Source organism: Lissotriton vulgaris, unplaced genomic scaffold (genome assembly GCF_964263255.1).
Source record: "Lissotriton vulgaris unplaced genomic scaffold, aLisVul1.2 SCAFFOLD_375, whole genome shotgun sequence".
Classification (NCBI taxonomy): Eukaryota; Metazoa; Chordata; class Amphibia; order Caudata; family Salamandridae; genus Lissotriton; species Lissotriton vulgaris.
In genome coordinates, this window is record NW_028244278.1 from 478,635 (window position 1) to 491,940 (window position 13,306).

The following is a 13,306-nucleotide window of genomic DNA, read 5'->3' on the forward strand; positions in this document are numbered from 1 at the left end:
GCGGGAAACATGTTGACTGTTCTGAAGTTAGGCGATTACAGCAGCTGAGTGTAGTCGTATGGATAAGAAAGCTAAACCACAAGCTTGGAAGTGAAGTAGGTAGCGGACATTATCTTGCACTTAGACTGCTAAGGAGTCAATGTGTTTTGAATGAAAATAGTATTTGTATTTGTATTTGTATGTCGATTTGTAGAGCGCGATTGCTGCCCGGGGGCGTCCAAGCGCTAAGAAACCAACAGAACAAGGGGAGGTAGCCCGGTGTTATTGGGCAGCCGTGAAGAGGAATGTTTTTAACTGTTTCCTGAATGAGGTGAGATTGGAATTTTTCCTTAGGTGGAGGGGTAGGGTGTTCCATAGCTTGGAAGCGTTGTAGGTGAAAGTCCTACCGCCAGTTCTGGACTTTTTTATTTTGGGAATTGTGGCCATGAAGGTCTGGTTGGATCGCAAATTCCTAGTGGGGAGGTAGTGTGACACTAGGTTGCGAGTGATGAGAGGACCCGTTTCCCAGAACGCCTGGTGCGCAATGCATAAGGCTTTGAATTGTATTCTTTGGGGAATGGGTAGCCAATGCAGTTTTTTCAGTCCATTTTTGACTGATTGACGTCGAGGAATCTGAAGCAAAGTGCGCGCGGCACAGTTCTGCACCGTCTGTAATCTCCGTATCGTGTACTCAGGGGCGGCGAGGTAGAGGGCGTTGTTATAATCCAGTCGTGACTGGATAAGGCCCTGAATGGCTACTTGTTTTGCCTCCATCGGTAGAAGATGGAGTACCTTCCTTAGCACTCTGAGGAGGCCGAAGCAGGTGGCTGCCAGTTTGGTGGATTGGGTGCCGAAGGACAGAGATCTGTCTAGCCACACCCCAAGGCTCTTGATGCTGTCCTTTGGGGCCGGAGGGGTGCCCAGGCAGGGTGGCCATAGAGTGCTGAGGGAGTTAGGGTTGGCAGGGCCCAGGAGCATAAGCTCTGTCTTGTCTCCATTCATTTTTAATGAGGAGGAGGACATCCAGTCCTTGACTTCCTCTAGGCATTTCCTCAGCCCTCCTTTTGAGGTCTGGTTAACTTCCTGTGCCAGTGAGACCACTAGCTGGGTGTCGTCAGCATATGAAATGATCTTAATTCCATGCTGACGAACAACTTCAGCCAGTGGCCTCATATATATGTTGAAGAGCGCCGGGCTCAGTGAGGAGCCCTGCGGGACTCCACATTTTGATGGTCTGCTGGTAGAGGAGGAAGTTCCGTCAAATACCCGAAAGGATCTGTCCTGTAAGAAGGATTCAAACCAAGACAAGGCTTTGTCCTTTATGCCGATGTTTGCCATGCGGTCCAGCAGAGTGTCATGGCTGACCGTGTCGAAAGCCGCGCTTAAGTCAAGGAGGATCACTGCCACTGATCCTCCCTGGTCCAAGATGTTTCTGGATTCCTCGGTGACCATGAGGAGCGCGGTTTCGGTGCCATGTCTTGGTCTGAAGCCCGTTTGAGTGGGATCAAGGAGCTGGTGGTTTTCGAGATATTTGATCAACTGGCTGTTGATATGTCTCTCTAGGATTTTACCAAGCCAGGGAAGGAGAGAGATTGGCCGGTAGTTACTGAGGTTCGAGGGATCCAAAGTGGGCTTCTTTAATAGTGCTCGGACCATGGCTTGTTTCCATTGTGGCGGGACTACGCCAGTAATAATGGAGGAGTTAAGGAGGTCCATGATGACGGGCAGGGTGATAGCTGAGGCTGACATAATGATGTCTGGCGGGGCTGGGTCCCCCGGAGACCCGGATTTGACTTTTTTTGCCAAGGACTCAAGAGTCGAGAGGTTAAGAAGAGCAAAGTGGTCCAAAGTGGGGGTGGAGTTCAGGTCAGAATGGCTTGCGATAGAGGGGGTGCTGGGAGGAGCAGGGAATGATTCATAAATGGTAGTAATTTTTTGCAGGAAAAAATCTGCCATGTTGTTGCAGTGTTCTGCGGTCTTAGACTCATCTAGACTGGGTGGTAATTTGGTGAGGCTTTTCACGATGCGGAAAATTTCCCTGGGTTTAGATTTCGCCAGGATGATATTGTTGGCGAAATAGGCTGTTTTGCTGGCCTTAATTTGTTCTTTATATATTTTGAGTAATTTTTGGTATTGGATTTTGTTTTCTGGCAGAGAGTCCAGGCGCCATTTTCTTTCTGCTTGTCTACACTGACGTTTTGTAGTTCTGAGGGATTCAGAGTACCATGGAGCTGATTTGTGGCAGCGTTTAGTGGTGGTTTTCCGTTTAGGTAGGGAAAGGTCGAGTGACTTGGTGATCCATTCCTCATAAGAAAGGTTTGCGAGGCATGGGTCCTCATTAAGCGGGGGTGTGTTACTGGACAGTTTTTTGGTCCATGTCTCGATAGGGAGGCGGGACCACGGTCTAGCTATTCTTATAGTGGGTTTGGTGGCTGGGGGTCTGGTGGTGTGCCATAGAAAAGGGACCAGTAGATGGTCAGTCCAGGGGAGAGGGAGGGGTGGACTAGTTGTCAAATTAGTACAATTGCTGAAAACTGGGTCAAGCAGGTGTCCTTGATCGTGGGTAGGGGAGCTGACCAGTTGGTGTAATTGTAACGCGGCAAGGTCGTCGGTAAGGAGAGCTGCTGTGTGATCTAGTTTGGCATCGAAGTGAAAGTTAAGGTCACCCAACAATGTGAAATTGGCGGAACTGCTGACACGATCTGCCACAATCCGTGCTAGTTGGATGTGGAATTGTTTTGGGGGGCCGGGAGGTCTGTATATGAGGGTGCCTGAGAAGCAGTTGTTCGGCGAGAGCTCCAGACTAAACGCTAGGCTTTCGCAGTCTGGGATGCTTTCTGCGATGATTCGGCAGAGGAACTGTTCTTTGTGAACAATTGCTAATCCTCCTCCTCTGCCTTTTGGGCGGTCTTGGCGGGAGATTTTAAAGCCAGGGGGAATGGCTGTAACCAAGGCTGGGTCCGAGTCTAAGGTGAGCCAGGTTTCCGTTAGGAAAACAATGTCGGGCTTGTGCACCTCCATCAAGAGTGCAAATTCGTTCTTATGTTTGGGCAGAGACCTACAGTTAAACAAGAACATGCGGTACTCGTGGCACTGGTCCGAGGGTGGGGGGGGCTTGAGGGTGCATTTGCAGAGGTTGCATATATACGGAAGACATTCAACGTGGTAAGGATGCTGGATACAGTTCAATTGTGGGAGTCTTAGCTCTAAGAGTTTTTCGGAGCTGTACTGCCTGGGTTTCGTAGTAACGGGTGTTAGGGGGGTGGCCCTAGGCCCGGACTCGGCGCGGACGAGCGCAGACGAGCCTGCCTTATGCGCGCCTTCGGCGCGCAAACGGCGCTCCCGCTGCGCTCGTCCGCTGCGCTTCCGCTGGCAGCACATGATATGGGCAGGGGAGGGCGTGGCCTTCCAAGTGGGCGTGGCCTGTGCGTCGCCGAAGGCGAGCTGGGGGGGTCGTTGCAGCTGTCTCGTGGGACGCTGTTCGAGCTAGGTTTTGGCGAGTGAAGCTACAGGCTTCAAGTACACAGTGAACAGATAAAATCAATCAATTTAGACAAATCACTTCTACGTAGCAGCGTAACAGGCATGAGTAGTAGGCCTGAGTGCTTCATTAAGAATGCTCATGCATTCAGGATGAAAATTAAGGTACAAAAAAGTCTAGGGTCTAGGACTTCAAGAACCAAACCACAAGATTGAGAGACCTGAGGTCTGGGTGCCTGATTTCTCCATGGTTTTGCATGAGACGGTCCGGCCTGTGAGGAGCCCCTTGTGCGTAACCACTGAAATTTAGAGGAGGGTAGTGAACGATGGTCGGGGTGCCCAGGTGGGAGCCACCAGGATGAGGGTGTGAGACGTCTCCCGAAGCCTCTGAACCAAAAGCAGAAGTGATGGGAGAGGAGGAAAAGCATAAGGAAATATCCCTGATTAACTTGTACATAGTGCATTGCCCCTGGACTGCAGGTGTTTGGACCTGAAGGCGAAGTTTGGGCATTTGGCATTTTCTGCCATGGCGAAGAGGTCCATCTCTGAGAATACCCAACGGCAGAAGTTTAAGAAGCGGACTCTCTAGATAGTGGACCAAAAAAAGAGGTACACTGTGCCAAGAGTGCAGGCAACCCCCAAAGGAATTACAGAGGCACAAATACAACTCCAAATGCTCTCTTTTGTGGTAGTGTGGGCAAGAAGTTAGTCATATCCAAGGGTAGCGCTACGCATTTATAGCACTCACAAAGGCAGTGGGATACACACTCAAAGAAATCCATCAGCAATTAAATAAAAAACACACGTACTATTATATGAATTCAGATGCCAAGATCATCGGAATCAGATAAGCACTTTTCGCGTTCTGAATTTTTACAGTTTTCAAAAGACGACACTTGGTGCAATTTCTTTGTACGGTAATGTAATCCTTTGGGGGAAAACATGTACTGCATTCGGACACTTAACAGCAATGTATGGGACTGTTCTCCAGGCTTTAAGGTAAGTATGGGATAAACCCCAAGGCCACACCAAGATCACCTTCGGAAGCTCAGGGGCATCAGGGTACATAGGTGTGTTACAGCGTCAGGTGTCCCATTCACTCAATGGGGACCGTACGGTCAGAAAAAGACTGCAAGCTGGGACTGGTGGACCAGTCCGGGGGAAAACACAGGGGGCTCGACCCTTATGAACCTCTGGCACATAGGGACACTGGGTCCCAGGAAAGCCGGTTGGTTCACCACCGCTCTCCAAGAAGCCACACGCACCTGCAGACGCCTGGAGAAGATCTGGAGAAACACCAAGACAACCGAAAACCACACCACCTACAAGGACGCCATGACGGACTACCACAACCAGATCAGAGCCACCAAGAGGAACTTCATCCACAACAAAATCTTGGCCAACTCCACCAACTCCAAGGAACTTTTCAGTGTCACTCAAGAATTCACCAGCCCACGCAGCGAAGCCACAGGCATCACCCCATCCCAAGACCTCGGCGATAAGCTTGGAACCTATTTCCACCTCAAGATCAAAAACCTCTATGACAACTTCATCGACCATCCACCAGGCACCACATATGGCCCCCCGCCCGCCAGAAACACCAGCCAGCTCACCATCTCCAACTGGACCCGATCACGGGCGAAGACACCGCCTCGACCATGAAAAGCATCCACTCGGGGGGCCCCCACCGACTCCTGCCCCCCCCCTCACATCTACCACAGAGCCGCGGCAGCCATCGTACCCAAACTACAACGCACCATCAACACCACCTTCAAAACAGGCACCTTCAAAGACAACTGGAAGCGCGCAGAAGTCCAAACTCTGCTCAAGAAGCCCACAGCTGACCCCACCGAACTCAGAAACTATCGGCCCATCTCGCTCCTCCCCTTCGCAACCAAAGTTGCAGAGAAAACAGTCAACAGAAAACTGACACGATTCATTGAAGAGAACACCGTCCTCGACCGGTCCCAATACGTATTCTGAAGCCACCACAGCACAGAGACCACCTTACTTGCCGCCACAGACAACATATGCACCATCCTGGACCAAGGCCACTCTGCAGCCCTCATCCTACTGGACCCATCAGCAGCCTTCGACACCCTGTCCCACCACACGCTAGTCGAGAGACTACACAACGCAGGCATACAAGGAACAGCCCAGGACTGGATCTGATCATTTCTGACTGGAAGAAGCCAAAGGATCAGACTCCCACCCTTCCTCTCCGACCCCACGAGAATCACCTGTGGAGTCCCACAGGATTCATCCCTGAGCCCCACCCTCTTCAAATTCTACATGGCCCTTGTTGCAGACATCGTCCAACACTGCCTAAACATCGTATCCTACGCCGACGACAACCAGCTCATCCTCTACCTCACCAAAGACCCCACCACCGCAAAACTCAACTTCCAGAAAGGAATGCAAGATATCGCAGTCTGAATGACCAACAGCTGCCTGAAGCTCAAAGCCAGGAAGACAGAAGTCCTCGGCCTCTGTACCACCCCTTATGCATGGGACAACACCTGGTGGGCGACCGCCCTCGGAAGCCCACCTAGCCCCCTCAGACCACGCCAAGAACCTCAGCATCGTACTTGACTCATCACTCACCATGACCCGACAGGTCAACGCCATCACATCCAGCTGCTTCAACACCCTCCACATGACCTTCAATCGGATCCCCCCCCTGAGTCAAGGAAGACAGTCACCCACACACTCATCACCAGCAGACTGTACTATGGAAACGCACTCCACGCCGCCATCCACAAGTCCCTACTCCGCAAACTCCAGACAATACAGAACACCGCCACCAGACTAGTCCTCGGCATGTTATGTTATGTTATATTTATTCTTGTATAGCGCACGGCTACTCAAAAAGAGTGTCCCGGCGCTTTTGCTAGAGAAATCTACAGCGGAATAACACAACACAGTGATAAAAACATAATGGGGGGCAGAACAGAGAAAGAAAAGAAAGCATTCCCCCGACACAAACACAACAGCCAACACCTACGAAGTCACAACTGGTGTCCTGTGGAGAAAAGAGTCACTTTCAAAATCCTCTCTCACACCTACAAATGCCTACACAACAACGGACACAAATACCTCAACGACAGAATCAACTTCCACGTACCAAAAAGAAACCTCAGATCTTTCAACCTCGCACTGGCCAAAACCCAGCGCATCCACAGAGTCAGTGCAGGCGGAAGATCCTTCTCTCACATCGCAGCCAAGACTTGGAAGGAGCTACCGGCAGACATCAGACGCGCCCCCTCTCTGAACACCTTCAGGAAGACCCTCAAGACCTGGCTCTTCGGCTAAACAGATCTGTGGACTGACCTTAGGGGATTACACCCTTGGTGTGCTCATCCCATATGGGGGAGTGGGCACAATCCCTAATCCTGATTGGGAAGTGCATGCCATCTGCAAGATGGCGGGCACTGAAGAGTGGGCTTCACGTCGCCTACCTGAGGGGTGGAGTTGGCACACCTTCTGGGCTGGCTAATTTTTCCCGCCTGCCTTCCCACTAAAAAGTAGGGAATGTTTCAAAATTTGTGTTTATTTCAGGCTTGGTCACCCTAGAGGTGTGTCCTGCTTGGCAGTGAAACACGCCTCCTGCATAACTTATTTCCCCCCCTATCGTGGTGCCAGAGGGGCCCAGGGCAGAGGGTGGCATTTTCCCTGTCTGAGGAAGCCTTGGGTCACATATCAAAGGCAGCACAGGCCTTTGAAGCCTCCTACCTTGATCTGCAGATTTACCAGCCTCCCTTGGGAGGAGGTGATTACACTCCTCATTTGGGGCAGGCATTGTTTCTGTCCTCTGAGAGCAGGGCTCTCACCTCCTAGGGGGCCAGACACTCGTCTGTGGTGGCAGGCTGGACTGGACCAATCAGCCAACAGACTAGAAGTTTAGCAGGGTCCGGGGGTACTTTTAAGGTACCCTCTGGGTGCAATATTAATAAATCCATCACTGGAATCAGTGTGGGTTTATTAATACACGGTGGTTTCAGTGAAGCCATTAGCGACCTGGGGTAACTAGCTTTGACCAGTGCCCAGTACATACCTCAAGGTGGCTTCCCTGTTCACTTGTACTGTCAGTAATTGAACTGGCCAGCACTGGGGCATATCTGCTCATGCAGATAGGACCTCACATGTTATATGATGCACCCTACTTTAGGGCTGTAAGGCTTGCTGTAGGGGTGACTTACAAATATTACATGGAGTGTTAGGGAACATGGTACGCAAGCGTGCCATATGTTGTTTCACTCTTTGGTGCACCTTATCACGCAGCCTGCAATAGCAGTCAGTATGAGTTTGGTGCTGGGTCATTTAGAGTGACCCAAGAGATGCTACAGCTCTTCGGGACCATCTTTAGTACCGATGACGTAAGGTACCAGAGGTACCACTTACTAGGGGTTCTCAGAGGAGCTAGAGGCCTGGTCATCTGGTGATCAAGTGAACAGTTGTCTTGTTTTGGGGAAAAAAACACTGGCTCTGGGGACCTGGTTATTAGGGGGGATTGAGGGTGGGGAGCCTCTATCGTAGGACGTGTGGCGAAAAGAGCCACATGGGGTAGGCGCTTGAAGATACCCATCGCAGTCTCTGTATCATTATTTTTTTTTTAAATCTGGTCAATCTACTTTCCGAACAGATGCTGGCCATTGCAGGGCAGGTTGAGCAACTTTGCAGTACTTTGGCTTGAATCCAGAGCTATGGAGCCAGGCATGCCTGCGCCGAACGGCACTGGAGCTGACCCCCCTTGCAACAGTGGCATCTAGTGCGCAGCAGATGCTGGTGTTGGACATCTGTTTTCCTTCAAAGATAATCTCATACCTCTTTTCCTGTGCTCCTCTGGGAGATGTTGGAGGACCCCCTTCATCTCAATGGCACGGCCATACCTAGAGAGGAGCCCAATGGAATTGGCAATCTGCCATAGGTTGGCCATTTGCGCAGCTACCCTCTTACCTGAAGCATCTATTTGTTTACTTTATGTGATGGAGGGGCATCACCAGTAGTCTGAATTTTAGCACTTAGCACTAGAGAGTCGAGTGGCAGCTGGCCAGGAATGTCAAGAAGCTTAGTAGGAGAAACTTTGGATTTTTTAATCCAACCTAGGTGTAATGAGACTAGCACAGACGGGCTAGTGAACGAAGCATGCCTCTAAGCATGGGGAGGTACTGAGCTGAGCGGGGGTGGAGGACAGGGTCTCAAAAGGAAGTCCTTCACCTTGTGGAAGGAGGCAGCCCTACCAATAAGTTTTGGTAGGACGTGGAACAGATATCCCCCTACACCTCTCAGTATGAACGTGCTGACCCCCTGAGGTGTATAGGGAGCAGGGTTGTCTGGAGAAATGGTGGGGAGAGGGAGTGCCCGCGTAGCAGTATTAAGTTGTGATGGAAACTGAGACCATTAAGCACAGATTGGTCCAGGACTCTGGAAAAAGTTCCCACAACCGCCCCATTGTTACTAGAGCGTGTAGCTATTTGGTGCTACATTTTTCTCAATACTGAAAACTGTGTGTGTCAGAAAGAAGAAAGGTGTGACACACAACAGAAAGCAGAGTGCTTACAGTCACAAAAATGCACCCTTAATTGCACTATGGAACAGAACATAGAGTGGACTTCTACCTGCTCTGGTTGGAGTAAAATAGGGATCTTGTGGCGAAGCAAGCGGGGGATGTATTTGTGCAAGGGAGCGAGCCCTGCCCCTGTATCTCTGGCCTCTCAAGTACACCTTCGTACTTCACAAGGTGGCACTATATTCCTCATACGCTGGCAATTCAGAGAAGTGGATAGAAGACTTACAGAAGACTTACAGATGGCAACGATAAAGCCCCTATGAAATCATCTACAAGATAAACCACTTTCCCAAAGCATGCAGAGTTCACAGCCAATGGTTCATACAACTTCTAACCAAGTTACTTTCAAATTACAGTACATATAAGCCCCCTTCCCCCAACTTTCATTCCCATGCACCCGATTTCTAGTGGGTTCCTGTCACTCTCGGCTGACGTGATTAGCCCCACGTAACTCAATAGCGCCCCTACAAAGCTCAGCCTACCTCTTGCTGATTGAAGTGTAACAAAATGTACATCTGCAGGGTAGAGGTATGGAGTGTCCACCCAGCATACTGCAGCTCTGCATGTCCCAGCCACGTCCACTGCAACCTCCGGGGCTTTGAGTGCTCCAAGCCGTACATGTTCTGACCTGCAGAGAGGAGGGGTCATTATCAGAAAGCAAACGGCAGCATTGCTGAACGCTAGGTGTAAGTCAAATACAGCGCTAGACATGACAGTAGAAGAAAATAAGTTACTTACCCTCAGTATTGGTATCTTTCATAGATTCACAAGCATGCATTATTCCTTGCGTCGAAGTGGGAGTCCCATGGCATCATAGTGAGCAGTAAGACTTGTACCATAGGCCATAATGGCATTAGAAGACACTCTTATAGCCTATCTATGTCCTTTTTTTTTTTTAAAGAACCAAATTGACACATAGCCAACACTCCAGACGGAGACTGAATCCCTCAGATTTTCAAGCACAAGTGGAAATAAAACATCCCAATCAATGAGGGTAGCCTCTCCGGGGAGGAGGGTGGGTCTCATGTGAATCTATAAAAGATACCAATACTTGATGACTCTAGTTACAGGTAAGTAACATTTTCTTACCCAGTATTGGGGTATCTTTCATAGATTCACATGTTTGAATCAAAATAACAAGCAGTCCATAACTGTATAGACATACATCATTTTTCACGTAAATGTACCCTTGTGGATGGTGGATATCAGTTTTATATGTTATACATCAATTTATGAAATATGAATACAACAATGTAAAATATGAAATATTTTAAATGGAGCCAAATCACTTACAGTTTCGAAGGCTCAAGTCAGCGGAATAAGTGATGTGAAAGTATGCTTGTGCCACAGCAGCATCACTATTGTGGGCCGATTCCAAGAAATAGTGTAGAGTAAATGTATGAGCGTTCTTCCACGTTGCTTCTCTGCAATTTCTGTCCAGTGGAACAATGGGAAACGGGGCTGCAGAAGTAGAATCTACCCTTGCAGTGTGTGCTTTTAGTTTGGCTGCAAGAGGTTTCCCAGCCTTAAAATGACAGCATTGATTTGTACCAGCTATCCATCTGGAAATGGTAGCTTTGGTGACAGCGGAACCCTTAATAGGGAGACCATACCAGATAAACAGCTGATCAGACTTTCTGAATTGCATAGTTCTTTGTTAACAGAATTTAAGACCCCTCTTGAGGTCCAAGGTATGAAGAGACTGTGCAGTTGGTGATCCAACTATGGAAAAAAAGTACGGAGAAGGATAGATTCATTTAGGTGAAACTGTGATGGCACCTTGGGAATAAATTTAGGGTTTGTGTGAAGCATAACATACTCATCTGTAAACTGGAGGAAAGGTTCCGGAGTATTGAAGGCCTGAAGATCACTAACCCTTCTGGTTGACGTGAGGGCCAGTAGGAGAGCAACTTTCCAAGTAAAGACCTTGAGATCCGCCCTGTGGATCGGCTCAAGGGGCGATTACATGAGTTGGCAGAGAACCACATTGTTTGATTAAATTGAATTAGAGGAACGCCTGAATCTAGATATTGCTGCAAGATGAACCTTAATTGAAGAATGCACCGAGCCTGAACAGGCTAGAGATAGTAAGTATGGAAGAACCTGTCCGGTGATGATTCTCAAGGATGAATATTGGAAGCTTTGCAACACAAGCAGAACCTTTTCCACTTCAGCTTGTAGGTCTTGTTTGTGAAGTCGGCTCTGGTTTGGCCAGAATGTCTCTCCATTCTTGAGAAATATCTAGATTGCAGTTTTCATGGTATTCAGCAGTCATGCAAGCAACTGAAGAGATGCCGGCTTGGGATGGAGAATTTGACCTCTGTTCTTCGTGAGAAGGTTGTGTTTCTTCGGAAGTCGGATGGGATGGACTTTGGAAAGTAGAAGTTTGGTGAACCAGTCTTGTCTGGGCCACCGGGGGAGCTATGAGGATGAGGCGACATCCTTCCAGCTTCAATTTGGTGAAAATCCTTGTGATGGAAGGGGGGGGTGACGGGGTGGGGAATACTGTACTCATAAAGCCCTGACCATCTCATTGACAGGGCATTTCCGCATGACCCTGGGAGTGGGTATCAACCGGCATAATGTCTGCATTTTTCGGTCTCGTTGGTTGCAAAAAGGTCAAGTACAGGTGTGCCCCAATGTGAAAAAATCGCCTCTAGCACTTGGTCATCTGGTTCCCATTTGTGGCAATTGTCCATGGTTCTGCTGACCGCATCTGCTGGCGTGTTGTTGATTCCTGGAAAATGCATTACTTTTAGGGTGATTTGGTGCGCCTCTAACCATCTCCAAAGGGCTTGAGGTTCCTAAAATAGAAGGAGAGATTTTGTTCCGCCTTGTTTGTCGATATAGAACATGCTGGCCGTGTTGTCTGTTCGAACCAGCATGGAAGCTCCTGCTATACGTGGGAGGAATGCTTGGAGAGTGAGAAAAATCGCTTTTCAGTCTAAAAGGTTGATGTGGAGTAATTTCTGGGATTGCAACCACCTCCCGTGAATTCGGAGGTCCAGTAAAGGGCCTCCCCAGCCCTCTAGAGAGGCGTTGGTGGTGATAATGTAATCGGATGTTGAAGTCAGAAATGTGAGACCTTGTGATAAACGAGGCAGTTGGGACCACCACGTCACAGTTTGTTGCATTCCAGAGGTGACATATATGAAGTTGTTGAATGAGCCGGTCAACTGGCTGCATTGTAACTGAATTTCCTCCTGCAGAGGCCTCATCTTTAGTGGGGCCAGTGAGACTAGATTTATGGCAGAGGACATCATGCCAAGGATTGACTTGAACATCGCACTGAAACTGATGTTCTTCGTCAGATTGCTAATGCCAGGTTTGACAACCGATGTGGTCTGTCCAGAGACAGATAAGCTTTGATGATGGTATTGAGGTTAAGGGCTAAGAAAATTCTTTGTTGGCTCGGGACGAGGAAGGACTTCTGATTGTTGACAGTGAGACATTATTTCTGAAATAACGCCAGGCATGACACTGTAGTCTTGGAAGCTTATTGCAGTGTGGAAGCTTTCAGCAGCCAGTCGTCGAGGTAGGGAAATACCTGATGATTTGCTTGCGAAGTGTAGCTACCACTGGGGCAAAATATTTTGTAAAGATTCTGAGGTAGATCGGAGCCCAAAAGGAAGTACTCTGAACTGTAAATGGGCACCGGCTATGGCGAAATGGAGATCCTTGCTATGTTTCTGATGTATAGGGATATGAAAATAAGCATCCTGCAAACCCAGGGAAGTCATGAAATGTCAGAAAGGGGATTCACACAGAACTTGTTTAATGCTCTGAGATCTAATTTGGATCTCCATTCCCCTGAATTCTTTTGAATAAGGAATAAATTGTAGTAGAAACCTTTGTTCTTCTGTGGAGCAGGGACTTGCTCTATTGCTTCTTTTTCTAACATAATCAAAGCTTATTTCCGAAATAATTAAAACAGCGCTCCTTTTGGAGGCTTATTTGGCGGTCTCTGAACAAATTCCAGGGTGTGTTCGTATGCTACCAAATCCTACAGCCATTTGTCGAATGTATCCCCTGTCAATGTGGGAGGTCGTTGGTGATTGGAAGGAGGAGCAGCTGGTGCATGATCACGGTCACTGCCTGCGACCAGTGTCACAACCCAGATGAGCCTGTTTACATCTCGTGGTTTACCTGTTGTAGGCAGCAGAAGGTGGCTGGAGGTAGGGTTCTTGATAGCCTGTCCTATACTGGAACTGTGGCTGATACTGCTGTTGTCGTTGGTATCCCCCTCCATGCGATATTGCAAAGTGCCAAGGGATCAGG

The 13,306-nt window shown here is 48.9% G+C and overlaps 1 protein-coding gene across 1 annotated transcript in view; it reads right to left on the minus strand.

Annotated features, from left to right (window-relative positions):
• Positions 1-13,306, minus strand: part of CUL9 (cullin 9) — a 443,484-nt gene that overhangs the window by 188,197 nt on the left and 241,981 nt on the right. The window contains exon 27 of the mRNA XM_086948773.1: positions 9,511-9,656. Within this exon, the coding sequence (XP_086804899.1) occupies positions 9,511-9,656 (146 nt within the window). The remainder of the gene's footprint in view (positions 1-9,510; positions 9,657-13,306) is intronic.